This window comes from Coprinopsis cinerea (assembly GCF_000182895.1).
Source record: "Coprinopsis cinerea okayama7#130 chromosome 1 map unlocalized cont3.1, whole genome shotgun sequence".
Taxonomy (NCBI): Eukaryota; Fungi; Basidiomycota; class Agaricomycetes; order Agaricales; family Psathyrellaceae; genus Coprinopsis; species Coprinopsis cinerea.
Genome location: NW_003307544.1, coordinates 1,788,909 through 1,811,873, shown reverse-complemented (window position 1 = coordinate 1,811,873; position 22,965 = coordinate 1,788,909). Strand labels below are relative to the sequence as shown.

Sequence of the window (22,965 nt, the reverse complement as noted above, 5' to 3'; positions counted from 1 at the left end):
CTACTGTCTGCATGGGGCGAATTGAAACACTCTTCCTCAGTTGTAACAGGCGTGGTGTACGAGTCCATCTGAAGCACTTTTCAGGAGAGGATTGCTAGGAGCTGGTCTCAAAAAAGGAGTCAGCAATTGTAAATTCACGCGTGTTCCGTCTACATACGTGCGCAGCACCACACATAGCCGCACCAGGCGATCGTGGTCAATTTTAGCTGCTTTGACGTTGAAAGCGGATCTCCTTCGAGGGATCTGACTCCAATGAGCATGGAGACACGAGTTTCTGCTCTACAGAACGAACGTCGAGAAGCGAGTAGGATGGCCAGTAACTTGTACCAACAATCTAGGTCCTTGTCAAACAGCGGATTTTTCAGCTTTGTTTTCCGGCCAAATGCAGACTTTTTCAAAGCATGAGCGAGCCTCAGGTAAACAGAGAATATGTGCTCATCGTTGCTCGAGTCTCAATGTTGGTCCGCCGCACGAACTTCAAGCTTCAAGTTTGGCTTAAATTGGAAGGATGATTATCGCAGTAGATACATGCCTCTGAGTACTCACCGTTGTAATAGTCCCATCAGGTATGCTTGGAGCCCGTGTCATTAAGCACCATGAGAAAGGATGTCATCGACACGACGAGAAACTTCATGAGCGCTGTGAGCAACTCCGAAGAGCGCTAAGCGCCGATGAGCCTTGATCGGCGCTGACTAAGGTCCCATCTGCGATTGTACCGCGACAACCTCAAGGTCCTCCCCTTCTCGTCTTGGACTCTTGGATCGCGAGCGTTGCGTGAGCGCACACTGTATTCTCAACGTCACATAGGTAAGCGATTGGTCACTAGATCCAACCCGACTACCTCAATGACACCTGCAATACTAAAACCCCGTACAGGATATGGGCTGGCAGAAGACCTTCACCCTCTCCAAGCGATCCAAGGGATGCTACCTTGTGACAGATGAAGTCTTGGAGCACATACGCCCTGGTCTCAAAGATGTCCAGGTCAGTTGACTACTCCTTGTGTGAACGAGGGCGTGAAACCATAATCGATCATTGCAATCAGGTTGGGATGTTGTTTTTGTTCATGTAGGAATCTCATCCCACTTCGAGCGCCGATCCTCCTTGACGCTGCGGTCTTGAACAGTCAGCATACCTCCGCCGCACTGACAATCAACGAGAACTTCGATAAAGGTAACTTCACATCCTCCCCAGAGCCACTGAGTCTTCCCCGGTTCTGATTACCGTTCCCGTTGCACGGTGAACAGATGTCCGTCGGGGTACGTGAGTTCTATGAATTCATTATTCCGTGGAAATGCTGATCTGGTTTCGCCAATCTAGATATGGACATGGCCCTGGACAACATCGTCCCGGAGAGCTTGAATTGGCGACATACCGATGAGGGTCCCGAGTGCGTTGCCCGTTACTGAACGAACCGAGGTTCGCGGAGATTCATCGTTTTTCATCACAATCTTGACAGTGATTCGTAAGTTGTAATGCATTTTGCCATGCCTGTAGGCTTTACGTGGTTCGATCCTCGGTTTGTCTCTCGCAGGGTCTCGCACACGAAAGCGTCGCTTGTGGGAAGCACTATTTCCATCCCCATTACCAATGGCGCGTTGAACCTGGGGACCTGGCAAGGTATTTCAGTCCATGCATTCCTTTTGGCGCTTATATATTTTAACAACTCTAGGAATCTACCTGACTGAGTTCCGGCACATGGCCCACTCCCGCAGAGTAGTGGCTACCATCCTGTGAGCTGCCTTTTCTAGTCGACGTCCCCATTCGCGACAAGTACGTCTAACCAGGATCAGATCCTAAGCTAGCGCTCTTCGTTGGATGATTCCCAAGTTTTCTTACATACACCTCCTCCTCATCATTTATTCTACAATCATGTCACAGGCGGTAGTACCAGTGGAATGATGCAAGTGGGAACCTACGCAGAGGGTCAACTGCACTGGTGCTTGACCGCCGAAAGCCCACCAAATAGGTGCAGCAACTTTGATAAGAAAGTCCCGGCGATTCGGACGGGAGGTTGCCATGAGTTCAGTCCCAAAATATGCGGGCGGAAATATAAGGGGCGAAGCAGTATGATGCTACGGCTGCCGCATCACTGGGACACGGGTGAGTACATAGGTTGGCTGAGCTCAGGAAGTGCATGGACTAGTGTTGGGACAGTGTCCGATCAAGATAACTAACCTCTGCCTTCGGACTTTTTTTGGCACGCTCAGCTTTCTTCCTCTTCTACACAGCACTCCATCTTCCCCACAAAGCAACTTCCACGATATTTCTCTTCCCTGGTCCCAGTACATACGACTACAAACCACTAAACTTTATCGCGCTCGTTGTTTCAACAAGGCGCTCATCGCCGACTCAAACCCAATGCCGAAGGCACCGAGCACAAGCAGCAATGGGCGTCCTGCACTGAGAAGGAACCAGGCATGTCACACAGGCCTCTACTAAAACACAGTACTCATGAACATCATTAACAGGCCTGTCGGACGTGTAGGAAGCGGAAATTGGTGGGTGGCCTGGCTATTTTGCGAGCAAGAGTGGGTCCGAACTCGCACACATAACGTAGAAATGTGACGCTGCAAGACCGCATTGTGGTACATGTGTCAAGTATGTATCCACTCGCATCCCCACATCTACCGCGCTCATCGTTTCCAGGCAATGGCAGGCCACCATTAGCGTTCCTGCTCCTGTGGGATATGCGTATGGCTTCCCGCTACTTCCTCGGCCACCGCCCGAGTGCTAACTCAGAAGCTCTCTAGCCACCCAACAGAGCCACAATGCTCATACGACCCCATCGAAGGCCTGACCCTGGCTCCTGATACCGATCCTATTGAGAAGATAAAGCAGTTGGAGGACCAGATAAGTAAGTACAGCCTGGTATGTTTCGCGAGAAGTCAACCTCACCACGGGCTCACAGCACAACTCAAGAACCGCCTATACGAACAAGGAGGTTCAAACCGCTCAATCACTCCAAGTAAGGCTTTTCCGGAAGTACCATCGTTACACCTTGCCCTGATCGACTGGAATGCACAGGTTCCGATTCTGCCAACATGACACTTCCAAGAGCATCGCTCGCCATGAATCTCATAGCACCGGAAACTCCAGAATCGCGTCTCAGGAGTGAAACGGGTAGTCCCGATGCAACAGCAGGGAAACAAGCTTCGAGTGGAGATACAGATCCTTTTATGGATCTATTGTTTTCAGGCTGGAACCCTGACCTCCCCGAACCCTCTGTCCTCGACCATTAGTGCGCGCTTTCAGTTTGTTTCCCACTATTTCCGGTACTAACCGCACTGTTAGCATCGACGTCTTTTTCAAATGCGATCCGTGCGGTTCTCGAGTGCTCCATAAACCATCATTCCTCGCCGCCATGAAGTTAACACCCAAAGATCCCGATTTCCCCCACTCTGCAATCCTCCACGCTATAGTTGAGCATCTTGCTTCTTCCATCACAATACCCAAGCGATATTGACATCACGTTTATAGTGCGCCTCGGCATCGCGGTGGTATCCTCAAAATGTTATAACGTTGCCAGATAGCACGCGCCGGGATCAATTCGCGGAATTCCATGCCAGCAAGACACGACAATACATTGACAAGACGATGGCGAGTGGCGAAGACATCTTCTCTGTCATGCAAGCTTGCATTTTACTCTCCTGGTACTTCTATCAGGAAGGACGCTGGGTGGAGGTCTGGATTTTCGCTGGTTTCCAAACCAGGGTTGCCGTCCCCCTCCGCCTGAACTACCCTGGAACCTTCTCAACCCATGGAAACAACTCGCCAGGAGCATATCTAGCGCCTCCCAAGGATCTCCGTGATCTAGAATCGCGGAGGAGAACCTGGTGGATGACGATCCTTTTTGATCGCATAGCCTCAGTAGGAGGATGGATACACGCAGTTGACGAGAGGGATTTAGGGACGGAGCTACCGCTCAGAACAGAAGACTTCGAGTCAGGTGTACGTTTTCCCATCTTATGAACTTTATGCCGTTACTGACTCTCATTCTTTGATACAGCGACAGATCCCTAGCAACACCCAACATTTGGGACAGGCGGACGTCTATACTCGCCACCCACCCCAATACACGGATTCGTTCTTACTGCTGATCAAGGCGGTCATGTTGTTTGGGAAAGTGACAGACTTCAATGTTCGAGGGAACTTGCGTGCGCCCACAGCGCCCAGCAAGAACCAGAACCCTTTCTCCCTGGCTGGCTTCAAAGAACTGGATCAATTGGTCTGTGAAGACTTTATTGCCAACCTTCCCCAAATCTTCAGAACGAACAACGGCGTAACCCAATCACCCGATGGGGGCAGTACTTTGGATACTGACCTTTACATGGTCCACATCATCCCACATGCGTAAGGAACTCTCTTCCTGATTTCTGGAATGCTATTGATGTGTTTCACAGCGCAACCATTACTTTGCATAACCCTTATATCGATTTCGCTGATCCCAGCAACATCTCCATGACACGCTGCGTTAACTCAGCGAAGCAAATCTTGAATGCGTTTTATACGGTTTCTCAAGCGTCTCTTGACATCACTCGACTCCATCCCTTTGTGACAGTGTGTCCTTTTTGCATTATCGACGGAAATACGCTGACTCCATTTGTATATAGATTTGTTGGTATCTTGCCGCCGTGGTATTGGTCCAACTATGCAAACATTATATCGAAACGGACGAACAAGAGAAGGAGGCCCGTATTTGGGGTGAGATCAACGTGCTCAGGTGAGCCAGAAAAGAGTGATGAGGCGAGAACCCCAGCAATTGACTGACTCGGGCCTTAAGATTTGCAATGCTGGAATACGGCAGTCGGTCCCCAATTGGAAGTACGTTCGGGCTTGCCTGCCTGTCTGCCAATGACTAATCCTTTTCACATTAGCACGGCAAGAAAGACTCCTACAAGGGCTGATGAGAGAGATTGTTCGAATGACGGCACAGAAACATCCACTAGAAGTCAGCGTGCCCATGTACCCATTTTCGCACCGGTCGCTTTTCCAAAGGGATGACCAGCAGAGTCCAATCCAGCGAGATGCTCCCAATGGACAACCTTCAATACCCAACAACGTGACAGCGATGTATCCAACGCACCAAGGGACTTCGTCTGGTTCGGAAAGGACACTGTCCCCGCCGAATATCCATCGCCAGGCAAACGCAGGACCGCCGAGCTGGCCGATTCGCGATCTTTCTCAATCACCACACATGGATCAGCTTCCTAACCACTCTGGTTATGGGATGAATACTGGTCGTTGAGTTGCAGAGCAGGTGGACTGTTATTATTATGGCTGTTACTACTACTCTTAAAATGTATAATAACACAGTAATTTGGATGCTTCGGTGGGATGGAATGTGCTTTACTTGCCAAAGTTTCGTTCCTTCTCAAGAAGCTCGTCGAATTTGGCCTGCTCTGCTGCTCTGTCCGAATCGTAGAATCTATTGTCCGACGAGCCATCTTGGGGAGGGCGAGGAACGCGAGACCTCTCGTGCGACTGCCGAAGGGCGTCCCAGGATGATTGTTGAGTTTGCTGAGCATTGGCTGCCCGAATTCGATCCCAAGCACTGGTAGGAGCAGCAGGTGGGGCAGCAGGCGAAGAAGGCGAAGAAGATGCGGTCTCTGGGTAAACAGGCGCTGTTCCCAGGTGCGATGGTTAGCGGAGGGTATTCCCTGGGTTTAGACATACGGTATGACGTACTGCTGAAGCTATCGTCTTGGGATTGTTGAGGTGCAGGGATTGCTCCGGGCTGCTCGAGACGATGCTGGACATTCTCCAGTGCCCTGGCGAATCCGTCAGGGTTTTCGAGGCCGTTTAGGAACCTGTAGAAGGAGAAGACGGCGTATGCGCTTCCTACTGCTCGACCGGTGAGAGCACTGAAGAAGACTACCCCACCGAGTCTGGCTGCACCCCAGGAACGGTGTCGAAGGGAGTAGCCTGATACAGCTCCAACGACTGTACCAATTGTCTGTGTAAGATGTGAGTTGCAGTCGAATGCGAAAGGGAGGTATTGTTACATTGTAGTGTCGATGTGGACCCGGAAGGAAAGCGAGAGCGCGGTTGTAGTCCCTGTCGGTGATATTTGTGTGTCGTTCAGGACCAAGGAGTTGCTCGACGTTTTGGCGGGTCCTCATGGTCCTCGCCATAAAGATGAGGTCGCGTTCGAGCTTTTGACGACTCGGGGACGACATTTGTGGAATTCAGGGGAAATCAAAAGGACCGGAGGAGATGACATTGTTCGACAAGGGTCGACTTGCCAAGTCAGGCCGACCATCATTCGCACGGACAGCGGACTTGTCCTGAAAATCCTAACTCTTCCTTCCACCAACCTCATGACAGATCCCACCTCCCTCTCCGCCGTAGAAGGTCAGTATTCTTTGTTCTTACTTTATATACTCTTTCTTATTTCATCTAGTCCCTCCAACCCCAACAACTCCAACAACACCCCATTCTCCGGGCCACAAACCAAAGAAGGCCAACCCACTCACAGACCTCATCGACACAGAAAAGAGCTATGTCGACAACCTTACAGGCATCATTAGGGTACGTCCTGCTTCACACAGTTGAACCTCAGTAGCTAAGTTTGCCCACAGAAAGTAGCGGGTGCATGGTCCAGGTCAAACCTGCCACCTCCAGAGCTCGATACCATGTTCAGGAGCATTGAAGGCGTCTACAAGGCGAATCGTGGTCTTCATGGGGTAGGGGAAATCAGTCTTTCCGTGAACTGTCTTTCCAAACCGTGTCGCCCCACAGAAACTCAAAGAAATCGGCGCAAATCCGTCATCACCAAAAGCGCTGGGAGACCTGCTGATGAAATGGGTAGGCCGATTTCGCCAGTCTGTTACATCCCTCTGTCTCATACACCTTACAGATCGAGGACCTGGAAACGCCATATAGCAACTATTGCGCGAAATACTCGACTGGTTTCGACACTTGGGGCCCTGTTCAATCCAACGCGAAGCTTCCCGGTATCCTCGAGGCTTTCTCCGCGACGAATCCCCCAACCGGAAGTCCCGAAGTCCAGGTTTGGACCCTTGATACCCTGTTCCTTCTCCCCAAGGCCCGCCTCAAGTACTACCGAAAGCTGTACAGCCGTCTGCTCAAAAGCACAGCACCAGGCCGCAGTGATCATCGCCTGTTGGTCAGCGCAGTCGAAACTCTGGACCGCTTACTCGCGACTTTGGACAGTCGCGCTACAGTTTCGGTGTCCAGTACTGCCCCTCCGACAGTTGAGACAGAGGATGAGGTGGTTGTAGACTTGCGGGCGCCTCCGACCAAGAACCAGGCACCTTCGCTTCCACCTCTCCCTCCAAGCGAGCCGTTATCCAATCCCGGAAGCGAGAGTGGCTCTGCGCGTGGCAGCTTAACATCAGCAGGGTAAACATATGTGCCAAGCTTAATCATCATGGCGAACGTTGCTGATTCCTTTCACAGGGAACGGTTCTCTGGCGAGACCGCAAACACCTCGATTAGCAGGGGCTCTAATGCCACCCTCTCGATGCCTATCACTCACCTCGAGCGCCGTCTATCCACCGCCCGCACCCTCGACATCTTCACCATGACTCCCAAGGTAGTATCAATCATTTTGCGAGTTGCTGTCATCCCATCTCACCGCTCAAATACAGGTTGTCAAGCTACAAATGTCACCGCCTACTCTTACCTTCACCCGTGAATTGAGAACGTCAGATGACGTCGTCATTCGATTTGTTCCCCGTGCTACTGGCCAAGAAGTCGTTCACCGCCAGGGGCATATTTACCTCCTTTCAGATCTGTTCTTGGTCTGCGAACGCATGACCCAGGAGGAGCAGGCGCAGCCTGGAAATGAAGGTTGTGACATGTGGCTCTGCTACCCGCCGCTCGCAGGAAAGGTTTTGAGAGTTTCTGAGGTCGAAGGCCAAGGTCAGTGCGTTAGCCTTTGGACGTTTTGAACATTGTCAACTTATCGTCTCTTCAGAAAATGCATTCCAAATTGCGATAATGCGAAAGGAGCACTTGATCGTGGAGACAGACTCTGTTCAGCGCAGAGATCAGCTCATGGCCCATTTCAGAGACTGTATCGAGTTTTCTGGATCCCGTGAGCATACAACTTCTTAATTCCATGGGAGGTAGTGCTGACTGTGCTCTGTTAAGTTCCTCCGCTGTCCAAAGTTCCTCCTCCGCCCGTGCCTCAAATCCCCCGCGGCAATGATGGTCCTTTGCCACCAAATCAAGGACCTCCGCCTCCTGACTATCAAGAAAACACACCTCGCTTCAACAGTCCACCCCCACCCGGTGGCCCTAGCGGCTTCCAACCTGGAATACGCACCTCGGCCTCCGCCCAACCGTTCGGAAATGGCCCGCCTCCCGGTTTCGCGCCTCCACCCCGCAGCACAAGTTTCAACGGTGGCGGACCTCCTGGCCCGCTTGGACCTGGAGGGCCTCCCCCACCCATGGTACGTGGGGGGCCTCCAATGGGTGGCCCTGTCGGTCCACCCGGTTCAATGGTTCCTCCTGGTTCAATGGGCCCCCCTGGCTCAATGGGTCCTGGTCCAATGGGTCCTCCCCCTCCACACATGCAAGGCCCACCGGGCCCACCTGGGCATCATGGGCCCGCCGGCCTCCCACCGCATCCAATGCAAGCACCATTCCCTGTGCATCCAATCAATGGCAGGCCTGGTCCTGGTCCTGGTTTGCCTCCAGGCCCAGGGTTCCCACCAGGCGGTCGCCCGCCTATGGGACCCGGTATGGGTGGCTTCCCACCAAACGGACCAGGTGTCCCTCCTCGCCCTCCGTCCGAGCCGCCCATGCACCATATCCACAAATCTCCTTCGTTGAGGTCCATGAACTCCCAATTCTCCCAGCACGACCCTCATGCAGGACCGGTACCCCCAATGCCGGCCTTCTACAACCAGGGCCGGAATCACTCGCAACCCAGTCTACATGCTCCTCAGGCTCGCCCACTGTTGCCATCCGCTCAGCCAGCTTCTCGTGCTGCTTCGATGATGGAACCTTCCTTCGACGAACCCAGCCCTCCCAACTCACCTGTTCCTGAAATGCCTCAACATACCGGGCCCGTTACGTCTGTCATTTCCGCGCAAATGAAGTGCAAAGTCTTCTTGCAGCAGCAGCATGCTCAATGGAAGTCTTTGGGCTCGGCCAAGCTCAAGCTATACCGTCAGGATCCTACCAACGTTAAGCAACTTGTGGTTGAAGCGGATAGCAAGGTCTTGATCTCGACTATCGTTCTGACCGACGGAGTGGAACGCGTTGGAAAGACGGGTGTTGCTATTGAACTCAGTGATAACGGTTCTAGAACTGGAATCATTTACATGATCCAGTTGCGAAACGAGGAATCCGCTGGTGGGCTATTCAACAGTCTTTTGGCTGGCTCGGATCGGTCCTTTGGTAGGTAATTTATGGCGGCCAACCGACTGACTCACTGCAGCAGGCGTCCACGCACGTCTCTCTTTTCTCCGGTTTCTTTGGATAGGGCTTTCATGGGCTGGGAGGCGATACTGTTAGAACTGGATGGAGCACTTAATCATTCTTTTCTCCGTTTTCTTCATGACTCGACGAACAGACGTTTTCTTTATCTATACACTACAATCCTTTACTATTCGTATTAAACATTTCCGCTCGTTTGTTGGTCGCACTCTATCTTTTTGATTGCTTGGTTACCTCGAACCATGGGACCGTTCCTTTGTCGAATCTATCGATATCAACCTTTCACGACGTGTCTACTTATATCCTTTACTGCATTACAATCATCAGCCATAGAGTTTTTGCCTTATCGTTGGCCTAATAAGGATCGGAAGTGTTCTACTCAATTCTATGCAACACTCACTGGGCAACACGGTGATGACGCATATTCAAACCGCGAACTTGAGCTGTGTAACGAGCGGGAGATGGTCACTCCCGCAGACGCCCTTTTGTGGCAGCCCGGGTTCGAGGGCTTCTTTTTCTAATGCAGCAAGAAATCCTGCGACTTGGAACTGGCTGTCACCGAGGACAAAAATATAATCTGGTGTAAATTGTTAGGCATTGAAATACCGAAGGGAAGGCAATACAGACGCACCAAGAACACTCTGCCAGTAATGGGTATAGCTTGTGTATTTAGGCTCATAGTACCCTGGTCTATCCTCAGGGACAGTATTGTGCGAGCCGTAAATGGGGTTGTCTGATTTCGAAGGATCTGAAAGTGTTGCGAGATGGTTTCTCGATCCGATAGCGTAAGCACTACGAGCCCGAAGGTTTTGACCGTGGAACGAAACAAGTTCGTCAGTGGCTAACAGACCATCCGACGGTTGCGCAGGACGCGCATTCGTGATGACTCTATCCGGGTCCACAGCTTCTGCTTCCCCGCCTTCCTCCGTGTCACCAGCCACCTGGGGCTGGTCTTGCGCGATCGACGGGTCAACGGTCCTGTGAACGACATAGGAGGGAAGGAGGCGGTCCTTTTGCCCGGGTAGGAGGGGGAATCCTGTGAGAAGCGAGTAGCCGGGATCGTCGGGTGGAAAGTTGAAATCTAGAAATAGGAAAAAAAAAATGTCAGTTCCGGTAATTGGAGCAAGGGTTTCAGCGTTACCTCCGGCCATGATGCATGGCCAATTCTGACGGCCAAGATCTATCGCCTTGAATCTGGCGACTTCCCTTACGAGGATTCCCGCCTGTCTAATTTTTAAATCAGGACAGTGTCACGAAATTGGAGACGACGGAGTTAGTTACCTAGCTCGCTCGTAAGTATATCTGCCTCACCATTGAGTATGGAGCGTGTTTGGAAGTACGAAGAGGCGAGCTTTACCGTGGATGCCAAAACAGATGCGTAGTGGAAACGATAACTCCATGAACAGGATTTTCTTTTCTCTTGACTGCCACGATCAGACCGATGTTCCGCGTCTGAAAGGACTTGCCCCGCCTGTGTGCTTCACCGCCTTCGGATCGCACGTCTTCATCGTCGTAATAGACGACCTTCTCCTCGTCGAAGACGAACTTGGACGCTTTGAACGCAATCAAGCACCCGTGAAGCTTCTTAGGCCCGGTAGCATATCGGTAAGAGTATCCCGCGGCCTCCAGCATAGGTCCCAGCTTGTCCATTCTATCCACTTCCTACTTGTGCGGGGGTGAGTTTCGCGGCTGAGGTAGGGAGAGGAACTGCTTGCACCTGAAGACAGAGTACATCCGCGTCAAGTCTTTGTATTTCTTGGTGGATCATTGGCTCTCTTTGACCGACTTTGAGGCAGTTGCTTGTTGGAAAGAGTTCCCTCCCTGGAAGGGATCATGGATTATACGGTGGTTGTGGAGGAAAGGATGCTAGTTGGACGTACGAACGAGACATTGCGCGAGGATCTTTCAATTGTTCAGATAGGTCGTTTGAAAACACAAACCGTCACCCACATTCCACGTTAGAATCTTGAGGTCAAGATTAGATTCGCCCTCAACGGTAAAAGGGATCCATGCTCGTTCCAGCAAAGCAGCACCTGGTGTACTAGGCGGAGGCTTGTTTGCATCTGCTTCCTTCTTCAGCCTGCGTTGTTCTTGGAGGGCAGCGATTTCTTCCGGGGATTTTGGGGCCCTGAATCTGCTGCGAGCCTTTGATTTGGTGACCATGATCGTTTGGGAAGAGACAAGAAAGTCTTGGCAGAGAACTTAGCGCCCACGACATCCACGTGACCCAAGGAAGGGGATGACTGGCTCGGAGGTTTGGAGGCGGTGAGCTTTGCTCCGGATTTTGTGACGGTGACAGCAAACTGCCTCAAGTCCTGATTTCTGTCCACACTTTTGGGTTTGCTGGATGCTAAGTATCGCGAATTTGTGGCGAAGGTCCCTTGCAAACCCCAACGCAAGGAGATTGTCACGAGTCGCTGCGTCCACCTGGAAGTCATCACCGTCACATCCAAATTACCGCACCTTCCGTTTTCGGGAAGCAAGCACCCTCACTCACTCTGCGCCCTCGACTCGACGCCCATCTTTTCAAATGCAGTTTTTGCCAAAAAACTATGGAAACTTTGACCTCGTCAAGCAACACAAACTAGATTTCACCGATGTCGCCGTTTCCAAATGGCAAAGTCGCGTAACGGGCCTCACCGTCATTCACTTGGATTACGAAGGTATGCGCTCAATTTGAATTTCTGTACAACCTCGTCTCAATGTCGAACCAAACGTCAGCGCCAATAATCAACGGCTACTTCGTGGTGCCAACTGAAAGTAAGCTCAAATTATTCTCACACTAGCAGCTCATTCACGGCGGTCTAGTTTTTGACGACTCGGGGTGCCCACACACGCTGGAACAGTACGATCACCAGCGCTTTTGCGACCTATCCCTGGCTAATCTCGCTCTGCAGCCTTGTCTTTATGGGATCTGAAAAGTATCCCTACAAAGGGATCCTAGATCTCTTCGCCAACCGAGGCTTTTCGAATGGAACCAATGCATGGACGGACACCGACCACACCGCCTACACCGTATCCACTGCTGGAGAGCAGGGATTCCTCCAGCTGCTTCCCATCTACCTCGATCATATTCTATATCCAACTATCACTGATGCGGGGTAGGTTCCGTCCTTTGATTTTGGTACAAACTCTGATACCTTGCCGCCCCCTTCGCCCCAGGTTTGTAACTGAGGTAAATATTGAAATCAGCTGCGATTCATCCTCAGGATCTCAATCAGCCATAGGTACACCACATCAACGGCAAAGGCGAAGACTCTGGCGTGGTCTACAGCGAAATGCAAGGTCGTGAAAATACCCCAGGGGACTTGATGGCTCTCAAGTGCGTTTCTCTGGCATTGAAATCTTTCCCCCTCACTCAGTGATTATTTGCTCAGGTTGCAACGGTTGTTGCATCCATTAGGGAGTGCCTACCGTAGCGAAACAGGCGGCCTGATGGAGGCCCTGCGTGTCCTCACACCACAGCAAAGTCAGTGCCCAGTCTTGTCGAAATCGGTGCAGGTTTTGCTGACGCCGTGCCACAGTACGAGATTACCACTCCACGTATTACGTCCCCCACAATCTCGCCCTCGTCGTTGGCGGCAAATTCTCGAAGGGAACGGAATCTTTGTTGCGGGTTGTCCAAAATGAGATTGAGCCCACGCTCATTAAACACGGCCAAGACAAGGGTCCACGACCAACCGGGTGGAAGAGGCCGTTCGTTGAAACCGACAGCGCCAAACGGTTGCCTATCGAGAAGGATACCCTTGAGGTCGTGGAATTCCCTGAGAAGGATGAAAGTAAGGGGACCGAACCGTTACATCAAGTTGGCTTCACTGACCGCTAATCCAGGCCAGGGCGAATTGATCATAAGCTTCCCAGGTCCTCCCTCAAATCATTTCCTCGAACGCAAGGCGAGTTTTTTAACCCCGCCGAAAGCATTGTTTAACATACTGATGACCCTCAGGCTTTGGACATGCTGAGCATCTATCTCACCTCCTCGCCGGTGGCACCTTTGAACAAAGAGTTCATCGAAATCGAGTCTCCTCTCTGGTATTTGTCTCGGGTTATGATCACCATTCATCATCTAAAGAAAATCTAGCTCATATATCTACTTTGGCGAAGACGTAAGGGCCACTCGGAACGATTTGCCCGTCTATATCGGCTCGGTCCCTACGGAAGAACTTCACGATTTTCCCAAGAAACTTAAGGCCACCTTGCAACGGATCGTCGAGAAGGATGGTATCGATATGGAGAGGATGCAGGTAGTAATCAATCGCGACGAGCGACAGGTGCGTGTCTGGGGACGGTGTTGGGACGGTTTAGCTTTGGTTCTGAGACCATGGTTAGCTCAGGAGCAAATTGGAATCTGCTAAAGGCGACACTTTCTCTGGTACAATCATCAGCGATGTCCTCTATGGGAAAACAGACGGGTCGGAATTGGGACCCTCGATGGACGAAATCAACTATTACCAACAACTTCGCCAATGGACAGCCGAGCAATGGAAAGCTCTTCTCCAAAAGTACTACATCGATCCCCCATCCGTCGTCGTCGTTGGCAGGCCTTCGGGCACGCTTGCTGAGAAGCTGGAAAAGGATGAAATCAAGCGCATTGAGGAGCAAGTTGCCAGACTTGGCCCAGAAGGCCTGAAGAAGGCAGAAGCTGAGCTGGAGGCCGCCAAGGCTGAACACGACAGACCTATCCCCGACGATATCCTCACTTCGTTCCCTGTTCCTGACGTCAAGGGCATCTCTTGGATCCCAGTCAGTACCCTGCAGCAACCGGGACAGGGTCGTCAGCCTGGCAAATACGTTCAGCAGTCACCCGAGTTGTCCAAGCACATCGACTCTGACGGCCAACTACTTCCGTTCTTCGTGGAGTATGACCATGTTGAGGTTCGTTCCCCTATATCTTCTTCCCTGTGTTCTGAATCATCTGATGCGTCTTGCAGTCCGATTTCACCACTATCAACGCATTCCTATCCTTGAAAAATGTTCCGGACCATCTGCGACCGTATGTTTCGTACGACACTCAAAGTATCTTCGACTGACAAAGCGCATTAGACTCATGTCCACTTACCTCTCGTCATTTTTCTCCCTCCCGGTTACACGCTCCTCCGGAGAGCGCTTGTCGCATGAAGAGGTAGTCAATAGACTCGAAGACGAGACAGTGTCATATGAAGCCGCTGCCGGTCTCTCTGGATCGTTCACCGATCTCTTCCGTGTGAGCATAAAGGTCGAAAAGGCCAAATACGAAATGGCGGTCTCCTGGCTGAACGACTTGTTGTACAATGCTGAATTCGACAAGGATCGGTGCGTATGCCCCCCAAAGCTTGATGAATAGGTGGCTGAGTCGCATGAAATAGATTGGCTGTAGTTGCTGCCAAAATCCAGCAATCCCTTCCGGAGCTTAAGCGAGATGGCAACACCGTTCTGAATTCGCTATGGAGCGACTTGATCTTCAGCGAACAGTCGACTTCCCGGGCGAGCACTGTGCTCCCCCAGGTCGAATTCATCCCCCAACTCGTCAAGCGTTTGCAAGAGAGTCCAGAGGAGGTGATCAAGGAATTCGAGGAGATCCGCAAACATGGTGAGTTAATTGGTACTCGAATCCGATATCCAATGTCGTACTGACCATCCTGACAGTTACCGATCCCGCTGGAATTCGCTTCTCTGTGTCCGGAAATGTCTTTGACATTCCCAAGCCGAGGAGCACCTGGGCCAAGTACTTCTCTAAACTGCATCCCGTCGAACTCGCCCCTGTCCCAATGGCATCGGAAACCCTGAGTGAAATTGGCAATCTTCCATCCAAGAAGGTCTGCACTCTGTTTTTACCTTGGCGTTTCGTGCCTGACCTGGGTTCAGGCTATTGTCATGAGCCTTCCAACGATCGAAAGCGCTTTCGTCTCCCATACCACCAAGAGCATTCAAGGGTTCGACCACCCAGAATACCCTGCTGTACGCCTCGCTGCCGAGGTGCTGAACGCCACAGAAAGTTATCTCTGGGTATGTTCGCGATCGGCATGTCATTGCCATTCTGACTTGGCTCCCCTAGCGGTACATCCGAGGCTCTGGTCTGGCTTATGGAGCATACGTCAGCCTTGATCCTGAAACAGGACTGTTGACCTTCTCCGTGTACAGGGTACGGGTTCCTTTCGAGAGTTGCCACGCTGAAACTGAACTTTCGCTCAGAGCTCCAACTGCATTGGCGCCTTTGAGGAGGCCAAGAAGGTTATCAATGGATTGGCTGATGGCACAGTGAGTCACACAGATGGGCACCAAAGTAGCCCACGTTCTGACGGCTTTATCAAGGTCGAATTCAACGATTCCGTGCTCGATGCAGCAAAGAGTACCATTGTGTACGGAGTGGCCAGGAATGTGTCAACGAGTGGGCGCGCAGTATGTTTGGTCTTTCCCCGAGTCGATGAAACCAGCTAACTTTGTTTTCCAGGCCCTCGTCTCGTTCGTTAACCAAGCCCTCAAAGGCCTTCCCCAACGATACCAGGTTGATCTTTTGGAGAAATATCAGAAGCTCACCAAAGAAGATGTTCTGGCCGCATTGAAGAAATACTACCTGCCGCTGTTCAATTCTGAGAGTTCAGTGGCAGTCGTCGTCACTGCACCAGCCAAAGCAGAAGCTATCGCCGAGTCATTGAAGAGTGAAGGCTTCGAGGTTACGCAACGCTCGCTGGAGGCGGATCCTTCCGAGATGGAGGACGGTTCTGAGGAGTCAGAGAGTGGCGACGAGAGCGACTCTAGTAGGTAGAAGGATGTATTTGATTTAATTTAGACAATGCCTTGCATAGAGGCCCCATCCCCGACTTAATGACAATACACGCTAGTGGCCTACGCTCCTGTTTCGTGACTACTGATGACCTGGATTGGTATTTCTTGTGCTTGACCGGGCTTGAGCTCGACGCTTCGCAAGAAGTCGTTGTCGACGAGGAACCGGATTGCTTGAGATAGGTTTGACACCGTTACGCGAATTTCGGGTAGGAGAAGCTAAGAGAAGAGTTAGAAACGGTCATGGTCAAAGGAAAGCAGGAGGAACGGACGTTGCGAAGCAAAGGTGGACGATTGTCGAAAGGGTTATGTAGCGGTCTTTTAGGTTGTGAGGGGCGTTGCTGTCGAGGTTTTGGAGGGTCGGTACCCGCTGGCTCTGCAGGAGGGACTGCGGGCTCTTCTTCTGGTTCATCAAGTGACTGTGGCGGTTCGAAAGAGTGAACTGGCGCCTTCGAAGTGACGACCTCCGGTTCACTATCGGATGAAGTATTCGCGTCATCTTGTACGGCGGTTGATGGCTTTGGAGGGGAGGGACGAGCTGGCAGCGGGTGTGAGACCGTAGGCCGTTGAGCAGCGCCTGCACGCCCTTTCCTGTCATTGCCCCGATTACCTTGGTTGTTTCGGTTCTCGGGACGCGTGGTTTTCTCGTCGTGGCGTCGCCTCTTCTCTGGTCGGACACCCATATCCTCTGCAGTCAATTGGCCACGGGCAACAGCTTCCTCCATCTTCCGCTTCTTGTCTTCCACGCGGTTGGCCGTAGGGAACCTCTTTTTGCGCTCGGCAATCCATGCTTCGAGCGATTCTGGTGTATCCAGAACAAGGTTGGTTCCTTGGATTGGGATGGGTTTCCTTGTTCAAGGGGGTAAGTTAAGGGTACACGATAGCACTGGAGGGATGACACACACCCTTTGAGACTAGGGTCGGCATCCCACTCTTCCTTCTTAGGTCGCTTGTCCCAGCCAGGAGGGTAAATGAGATGACGGTCCATCATATGCAGCTCGACAGATTTATGTGAGCCAGTAAACCGACAGTCCTTGTATGTGCATTGCTTGTTGCCTGGCTGGTACCATGCCCCTACCTGTTGTGCAGGTCGTGGCTTGTTCGCGTTGTGTTGTGCAGCAGCGGCTGGGGTAGGTTGCGCATAGTAGTTACTTGTGGACGGTTGGGCCTCGGGGAATTGCTGTAGGTAGGCCTGAGCGTAATGTGAGGAATAGGCATTCTGGTGAAAGTAGTTTTGCAGCACAGATGGAGGCTGCTGTGGTTGAGACCATGTCTGTGGACGCGGGGGAAGAGAAGGATGAGAATTGTGCATGACGGCAGACGCCAAGTTCAGGCGAGAAGCTTGTGAGAAATTTTAGATGTTTAAGCGCGGAAGCAGCAAGATATCGTATTCGAGACAGGTAGCAAATGGTACATCGATCGCAAAGCAGGGCGGTCAAAAGGCTGGCTTTTGGGATACAGTGTCTGTCAAGAACGGTGGAAGTGGGGGACGGGGGAGGAGGACTATGTATACACCCAGGTCAAAAATCAGTAGCTTCAGATTCCCTCAAGAAACGTCTAGTGCTGGTCGAAATTCATCGACTGTGGGAGGAGTCTATAATTTACTCTTGCTGCTGGAGCTCGGCTTGCTGTTGAGCTTCCCTGCCTACCCTCCTCTCCTTCTCGCTCTCAAGCTGGTTGTACAGCAAGAAGAGAGCTTTTTCATTGGCCTCGGGAGTGCCGACAATGGTGAACATCCGTTCGCCGGTATCGTCATGCGGGGCTTTGGCGATAGAGATCTTGGATCCAGACAATCGTCGGATTTCGGTAATTTTGGTTCCACTTCGACCGATGATACAGCCAACCATATCGGACGGTATGGAGATGTTTTGAGTGCGAAGATTGGTGGCGGGAGGGTTAGAAGACGAAGGAGATTGGGGTGATCCAGGTGAAGGCGCCCTGGCGCGATTGGCAGAATCGCCATTCGGGCGACGGCTTCCACCGCCTGTAGGATATGAGCCTGAATATTGGCCTCCACGGTTGCTCCTGCTGCGGTCATCGTGAGGACCAGGGTGGAAAAGCACAGTGCCCAACCCTCGTTCCCAATCTTCCAAGAGACATTTGCCAATTTCTTCAACAGCACGTCCGATCGCCTCGGGCGAACCCTGAACTTCAACCACCCTCTCTGTCGACTGCGGCAGCATTTCTTTGGAAGCGACCATTCGAGCGCCCGAGTTGTCTTGAATCGCTTTGATTTTGAGGCCGTTTCGGCCAATGATAGTTCCCATGAGATTATGGGAAATCAGGAGTCGGATCGAGGTATGGACATTGGATGAGGAAGCTGGGGGCGCGGCGGGGTTGGAGGAAACGAGTTGGGAGATGATCAAGTTGTAGGCCTTGCGATAGAAATTCAAAACGAGCAGAGAATGATGATGGACTTTGTTTTTACCTTGGCGACAGCCTCGACGCTGCCTGTGACAGTGAGGACCCGCTCATGTACACCAGCGATAACCTTGCTAACGCCGGCCTTGACACCAGTCTGTTCTCGCAGATCGGCGACATTTTTTCCAGCTTTTCCAATGATAACACCAGCGTCCTTGGTGCTGACCAGAGCGCGCAAAGTCAAAGTCTCGTTTGGCGCCGGAGTGGGCGAGCGTGAGCGAGGCGGAGAGGCTGATAATTCAGGGGAAAAGTGGCGATTGCTGTTAAAAAAAAAAGGGAAACAAGATAAGAGGATTGAAACTTACTGGTCTGTGGGTTTTGGGACGATTCAGAGGCCATTTTTAAGGAAAATTGAGGGGAACGACGAGGGGGAAGAGGGGATTGAGAAAGGTAAGAACAGAGCGAGGTAGGCGTAGACAGAAGCAGTGTGGGACAAATTTACCACGTCGCCAAATTCGGGCATGGCCGTCGCTTACTCAAACATCTCAACGTCTTATCTTAATTGACTCGCGGCAAGGCAATAATCGTGTGGCATAGTGTAGACATAAAACTCGCAGGGTTACAGCTGAATGTGCATAGAGAACGAACGGCATGGTCATTTCGCTTGTACAGATGCTATGTATACCCCTAGTATCCCAACTGGGTGAGTTGAGGGAATGACGACGAGTTGTCTGCGGTTGCCTTTTGGCGCAGCTTGATGGCGGCAAGCTGGATTCAGCGGTTAGCAACTCGAACAGCATCTCTATCCATCCTCGCACGAAACCCACCTTGCGCTCATGGAAGGCCTGAGCCTTAATCTTTCGCTTCTCTTCGAGACGATCAACAACATCCTTGTAACCCCAGCCGACTTCGTGAGACAGACGCTACACGTAGCGTCAGTAACCGCCCACCCTATACTCTTGACAGCCACAACTCACCTTCACGGTGCAATATTTGCGACCAGGCTTCAACCTCAGAACTCGCAGAGCTTCGGGGACAACCATTCGCTTCTTTCGATCGTATGGTGGGGGAACACCTTCAAACAACTTGAGGCGTTCAAGAGCGGCAGCACCTCGTGCAGTCTTGTGGGGCACCATTCCGCGGATAGCACGATAGAGGATTTTGGAGGGGGCTCGGTGGTGGAAGGGGCCGGATTTCTTGGGGTTAACAATGTGCCTCTTGTTGAGGAAGTTGTGGTACCGGAGCTGGAGGCTGATCAGTTATTGTCGTTCCAACTCTGCGCTCCGTAAACTCGAACCTTGTTGCGGAAGAAGCTGCCGGAGATGTTGATCTCTTCACACCTCACGACGACGATCTTTTGGCCAGAAAGGATTTGCTTGGAGACGATGGAGGCCAATCGACCAAGGAGGTGACCCTTGCCATCAATAACGATGGGCGTCGATGAGAAAGTGGCCATGGTCGGAGTCTAAGAATTCGACGTCAAGTTGGTGTCTTTACACCGCGTAAATTGGGAGCGGGGACGAACCTAGCGGGTAGAACAAAAATTAAGTGAGCTCGAGAACGTCGTGTACCGCAACAACAGCAATTTCTTACCTTGAGGAGTCGAGCGTTTGAGCCTTTCTGGGCTTGCACTTCGGAGTCAACGCTCTGTCGCCTGCTCGGCAAACACCGCTAGTGGCTTGGTACTCTATAGTTCTTCGGCATTCTCCGTATCTTTCCACTCTTAAGCGCCCCTGCCTCTACGACCTTGGAGACAGCAAACTACGGTGTCCATGTCCTAAATCCATGTTTAACTAGTCAAAATTCTGAAGACACTGAGCAGAAAGTGACAACGGCGGTGAGCGCCCTTGACCCCCCGTCTTGCCTCGGAATTGATGGGGTGTCGGGGTCAATGGACCCCTGAACTGTCGGGCAGTCACCACGGTCATGTGTGCCAAGCGCGGGAAACGCCGGTATGCTGATGTAATCGACCCGGTTTTCCCAATGGTTCCGTCACTGCTGGCCTCGTCAAAGCTCAGTTTCGTGTCGTCGTCACAAGCAACCATGTCTCTCTTCCGTCTTGCAACAAGGTCAACAGCCCTCTCTCGCGCCGCCTGGTCTGCGCGAACAACCCCCAGATTCATTCTCCCCCGTGCTACCTATGCCTCTGGCTCCGGTCTCTCTCGGGATGCCATCCAGTCGCGTATCTTCGACGTGTTGAAGGGCTATGAGAAGGTTGACCCCTCCAAGGTACCTGCACCCGGTCGTTTGCCATAAGGATACTTCCTGAACTACGCCCTCAGATTACACCAACAGCCTCGTTCTCGAAAGACTTGGGCCTCGACAGCTTGGACGCGGTGGAGGTGGTAATGGCGGTGGAAGAGGTATAGTATTCTCTTTCACATTATCTGAATGGTTAACTGATTACAGCTTCGAACTGTAATAGGAGTTCTCAATTGAAATCCCTGACGCTGAGGCTGACGAAATCCAAACCGTGGCACAAGGTAGGCACTGGACTTGTGTGCATCATTGTGTTCCCAAAATTGACATATTCTTCGTCAGCTATTGACTATATCGCCAAAACCCCTGAAGGTGAGCTGCATATATACAACAATATCAACGCCCATTCATTGTTCTTTCTCTCTTAGCTCATTAGTAGTGGAGAGCCACGCATGTCGGAATAATCCGTACTTTAGATTGCTGCCACCAATCATCATCTCTCATTTGGCTTCTTGGAATGGCTCCGTAAGACAAGATCTGTGCGATTTCTGCAAGATTGGTAACCGGGTTACCAGTTGTTCAATGTACAAGATCCCGACCTCAGATCCAATTCCGTCCCATTCTTGCGTCAGGCGACACCCCATCCAGTCCTTGTTCTCCCCAATGATCGGCGGTGGCCGAATTGTTGGGTCACCAAAGACGCATTCCTTTGAACGCCGTCAAGACTTTAAAAGATAGCCGGATTCTAGTGGAAGGATGCAATCTTCTGGAGCTTTACTTTGACTTTCACTTCACTGGCCCCCGATGACCACCCAGGACACCCTTTTTGTGGACGAACCTTGGCTCAAAGTCGGGTGCACATTGGGAGAGGGTTCGCGTCTTCTCCTCTTCCATCGACCACCATATTCACTGTAGCCGGTGCAGGCCCGCTTTACGATGCAAGCACGTCCACTCTTCATTTTGTTGACATCACGGAGAAAAAAGTCTCTCGATATGACGGGTCCTCTTCTGTCAACTCATGCCCCACCTTATAGGTTTTTCACGTCGAATTGTCTTCCGGTGAAATGGAAGTGGAGACCTTTGACGAACCAGTGTCATGTCTCGTTCTTCGCAGAGGGGGACGCGGGGTTAGTCCTACCTACTTGCGCCTATCATTTCGCTCACTTTCTCGTCTAGCTCGCATGCGCGGCGGCCCAAGGGTTTGCTTTGCTGGAAGGTGGTTCCACTTTAAGGTATCTTGCGAAGCCATTGTCCGAGAGTGAACGTCCCTACACGCGGTTCAACGACGGTGGTTGCGACTCTCAGGGTCGTTTCTTCGCTGGGACCATTACGTCTCCTGAGCACAATGTTCCCGGTCGACTGTATCGGTATGACCCTTCGGACCGTTCTTGCGAAATGGTCGACTCCCCATTCACGGTGCACATTAAATCTTGTTCTCATTCTGTCCCCGGCTGATGAGAGGCTCAGGATTGTAACGGTCTAGATTGGAGCGCGGATGGTAAAACAATGTCCGTCCCTTACGTCTTCTTGGTTATACCCGACGGTTGACTTATTTTTAACAAGGTACTTCACCGACTCATTGGTCAATAAGATTTTCGCCTATGACTACGACTCTGGTCAACTCTCCAATAGGCGAGTGCACATTGACGCGGTCGCAAAAGGCTTTGCTCCCGATACCTTCTGTGACGGACTATGCGTAGACGAAGAAGGATTCATATGGAGTGCTCGGTTCGTGCTTCTTGACCACATTTTGCTCGTCATCGCCTTATTGAGGAAGCTGACAGGTGGGGCGGGTCCAAAATTGTGCGCTTCGCATTGGATGGGAGAGTCGACTTTGAGATCGTCTTTCGAACGGCGCTAAACATCACATCTTGCTGCTTTGGAGGTTCGTCACAATCCCTTGTGATCAAAGTCATGGGGTCACTTATCCCGCACTTTTGAAGGAGAAAATTATGACCAGCTGTTCGTGACCAGTGCGCATTGCGGAGCAATCGGGGGTGACGCAACTAGACAAGCCGAATACCCTGATTCCGGACACGTATTCAGGATAGATTTTGCTGGACGGTTCAAAGGCCTTAAGAAACACCAGTTTGCAGGGTAGTGATTACAATGTGTATATACGGCCTAGTGTTAGTGTACGTTCATTGTCGAGAAACGAAGTATCTTGAGACGACGCGAGTTAGGGGCGTGAGAAGCTTTCGACTTCAAAATTTCCAGGCCCGTTGACGCGCT

General features: G+C 51.6%; 11 protein-coding genes across 11 annotated transcripts; 6 read left to right on the top strand and 5 right to left on the bottom strand.

The window, feature by feature from the left end:
* Window positions 1-755: 755 nt before the first annotated feature.
* CC1G_06786 (hypothetical protein) lies at window positions 756-1,956 on the top strand. The gene is made up of 10 exons (XM_001828748.2): window positions 756-807; window positions 877-984; window positions 1,046-1,068; window positions 1,127-1,173; window positions 1,248-1,259; window positions 1,321-1,390; window positions 1,460-1,465; window positions 1,535-1,620; window positions 1,673-1,733; window positions 1,794-1,956. The coding sequence occupies exons 2-10, from the start codon at window positions 880-882 to the stop codon at window positions 1,798-1,800; spliced, it is 417 nt and encodes a 138-aa protein (XP_001828800.2). The 5' UTR covers window positions 756-807; window positions 877-879; the 3' UTR covers window positions 1,801-1,956.
* A 1,088-nt stretch (window positions 1,957-3,044) lies between these two features.
* On the top strand, window positions 3,045-4,727 carry CC1G_06785 (hypothetical protein; the record flags this gene model as incomplete). The annotated part of the gene is made up of 6 exons (XM_001828747.2): window positions 3,045-3,241; window positions 3,295-3,421; window positions 3,481-3,951; window positions 4,010-4,353; window positions 4,404-4,560; window positions 4,614-4,727. The coding sequence occupies 6 exons, from the start codon at window positions 3,045-3,047 to the stop codon at window positions 4,725-4,727; spliced, it is 1,410 nt and encodes a 469-aa protein (XP_001828799.2).
* Window positions 4,728-5,349: 622 nt separating this feature from the next.
* Window positions 5,350-6,179, bottom strand: CC1G_06784 (hypothetical protein; the record flags this gene model as incomplete). Its single annotated transcript, XM_001828746.1, has 3 exons — window positions 5,350-5,624; window positions 5,689-5,956; window positions 6,006-6,179. 3 exons carry the CDS (start codon window positions 6,177-6,179, stop codon window positions 5,350-5,352), a joined length of 717 nt encoding a protein of 238 aa, XP_001828798.1.
* Window positions 6,180-6,320: 141 nt separating this feature from the next.
* Window positions 6,321-9,380, top strand: CC1G_06783 (GEF1; the record flags this gene model as incomplete). The annotated part of the gene is made up of 9 exons (XM_001828745.1): window positions 6,321-6,354; window positions 6,404-6,531; window positions 6,582-6,686; window positions 6,742-6,807; window positions 6,860-7,365; window positions 7,423-7,558; window positions 7,614-7,887; window positions 7,943-8,062; window positions 8,119-9,380. The coding sequence occupies 9 exons, from the start codon at window positions 6,321-6,323 to the stop codon at window positions 9,378-9,380; spliced, it is 2,631 nt and encodes an 876-aa protein (XP_001828797.1).
* Window positions 9,381-9,836: 456 nt separating this feature from the next.
* CC1G_06782 (hypothetical protein) lies at window positions 9,837-11,574 on the bottom strand (the record flags this gene model as incomplete). The annotated part of the gene is made up of 7 exons (XM_001828744.2): window positions 9,837-9,988; window positions 10,043-10,492; window positions 10,553-10,638; window positions 10,769-11,073; window positions 11,129-11,232; window positions 11,292-11,313; window positions 11,362-11,574. The coding sequence occupies 7 exons, from the start codon at window positions 11,572-11,574 to the stop codon at window positions 9,837-9,839; spliced, it is 1,332 nt and encodes a 443-aa protein (XP_001828796.2).
* Window positions 11,575-11,941: 367 nt separating this feature from the next.
* On the top strand, window positions 11,942-16,156 carry CC1G_06781 (cytoplasmic protein; the record flags this gene model as incomplete). The annotated part of the gene is made up of 21 exons (XM_001828743.2): window positions 11,942-12,074; window positions 12,133-12,171; window positions 12,220-12,256; window positions 12,309-12,512; window positions 12,574-12,586; window positions 12,639-12,733; window positions 12,789-12,880; window positions 12,936-13,190; window positions 13,265-13,308; window positions 13,358-13,443; window positions 13,493-13,682; window positions 13,741-14,286; window positions 14,343-14,404; window positions 14,455-14,703; window positions 14,757-14,980; window positions 15,037-15,206; window positions 15,256-15,396; window positions 15,446-15,532; window positions 15,583-15,648; window positions 15,703-15,789; window positions 15,842-16,156. The coding sequence occupies 21 exons, from the start codon at window positions 11,942-11,944 to the stop codon at window positions 16,154-16,156; spliced, it is 3,135 nt and encodes a 1,044-aa protein (XP_001828795.2).
* An 80-nt stretch (window positions 16,157-16,236) lies between these two features.
* CC1G_06780 (hypothetical protein) lies at window positions 16,237-17,498 on the bottom strand (the record flags this gene model as incomplete). Its single annotated transcript, XM_001828742.2, has 3 exons — window positions 17,079-17,498; window positions 16,446-17,022; window positions 16,237-16,392 (listed from the first exon to the last, which is right to left on the bottom strand). Exons 1-3 carry the CDS (start codon window positions 17,483-17,485, stop codon window positions 16,237-16,239), a joined length of 1,140 nt encoding a protein of 379 aa, XP_001828794.1. The 5' UTR covers window positions 17,486-17,498.
* Window positions 17,499-17,774: 276 nt separating this feature from the next.
* On the bottom strand, window positions 17,775-18,933 carry CC1G_06779 (cytoplasmic protein; the record flags this gene model as incomplete). Its single annotated transcript, XM_001828741.1, has 3 exons — window positions 17,775-18,548; window positions 18,602-18,825; window positions 18,900-18,933. The coding sequence occupies 3 exons, from the start codon at window positions 18,931-18,933 to the stop codon at window positions 17,775-17,777; spliced, it is 1,032 nt and encodes a 343-aa protein (XP_001828793.1).
* A 177-nt stretch (window positions 18,934-19,110) lies between these two features.
* Window positions 19,111-20,155, bottom strand: CC1G_06778 (60S ribosomal protein L16). The gene is made up of 5 exons (XM_001828740.2): window positions 20,128-20,155; window positions 19,832-19,999; window positions 19,512-19,778; window positions 19,362-19,457; window positions 19,111-19,302 (listed from the first exon to the last, which is right to left on the bottom strand). Exons 2-5 carry the CDS (start codon window positions 19,988-19,990, stop codon window positions 19,222-19,224), a joined length of 603 nt encoding a protein of 200 aa, XP_001828792.1. The 5' UTR covers window positions 19,991-19,999; window positions 20,128-20,155; the 3' UTR covers window positions 19,111-19,221.
* Window positions 20,156-20,551: 396 nt separating this feature from the next.
* CC1G_06777 (hypothetical protein) lies at window positions 20,552-21,251 on the top strand. Its single transcript, XM_001828739.2, has 5 exons — window positions 20,552-20,763; window positions 20,817-20,897; window positions 20,960-21,017; window positions 21,076-21,105; window positions 21,162-21,251. Exons 1-5 carry the CDS (start codon window positions 20,578-20,580, stop codon window positions 21,167-21,169), a joined length of 363 nt encoding a protein of 120 aa, XP_001828791.2. The 5' UTR covers window positions 20,552-20,577; the 3' UTR covers window positions 21,170-21,251.
* Window positions 21,252-21,471: 220 nt separating this feature from the next.
* Window positions 21,472-22,834, top strand: CC1G_13657 (regucalcin; the record flags this gene model as incomplete). Its single annotated transcript, XM_002912079.1, has 8 exons — window positions 21,472-21,604; window positions 21,658-21,716; window positions 21,768-21,860; window positions 21,910-22,149; window positions 22,201-22,241; window positions 22,297-22,461; window positions 22,518-22,618; window positions 22,677-22,834. The coding sequence occupies exons 1-8, from the start codon at window positions 21,538-21,540 to the stop codon at window positions 22,832-22,834; spliced, it is 924 nt and encodes a 307-aa protein (XP_002912125.1). The 5' UTR covers window positions 21,472-21,537.
* Between the last annotated feature and the right edge of the window lie 131 nt (window positions 22,835-22,965).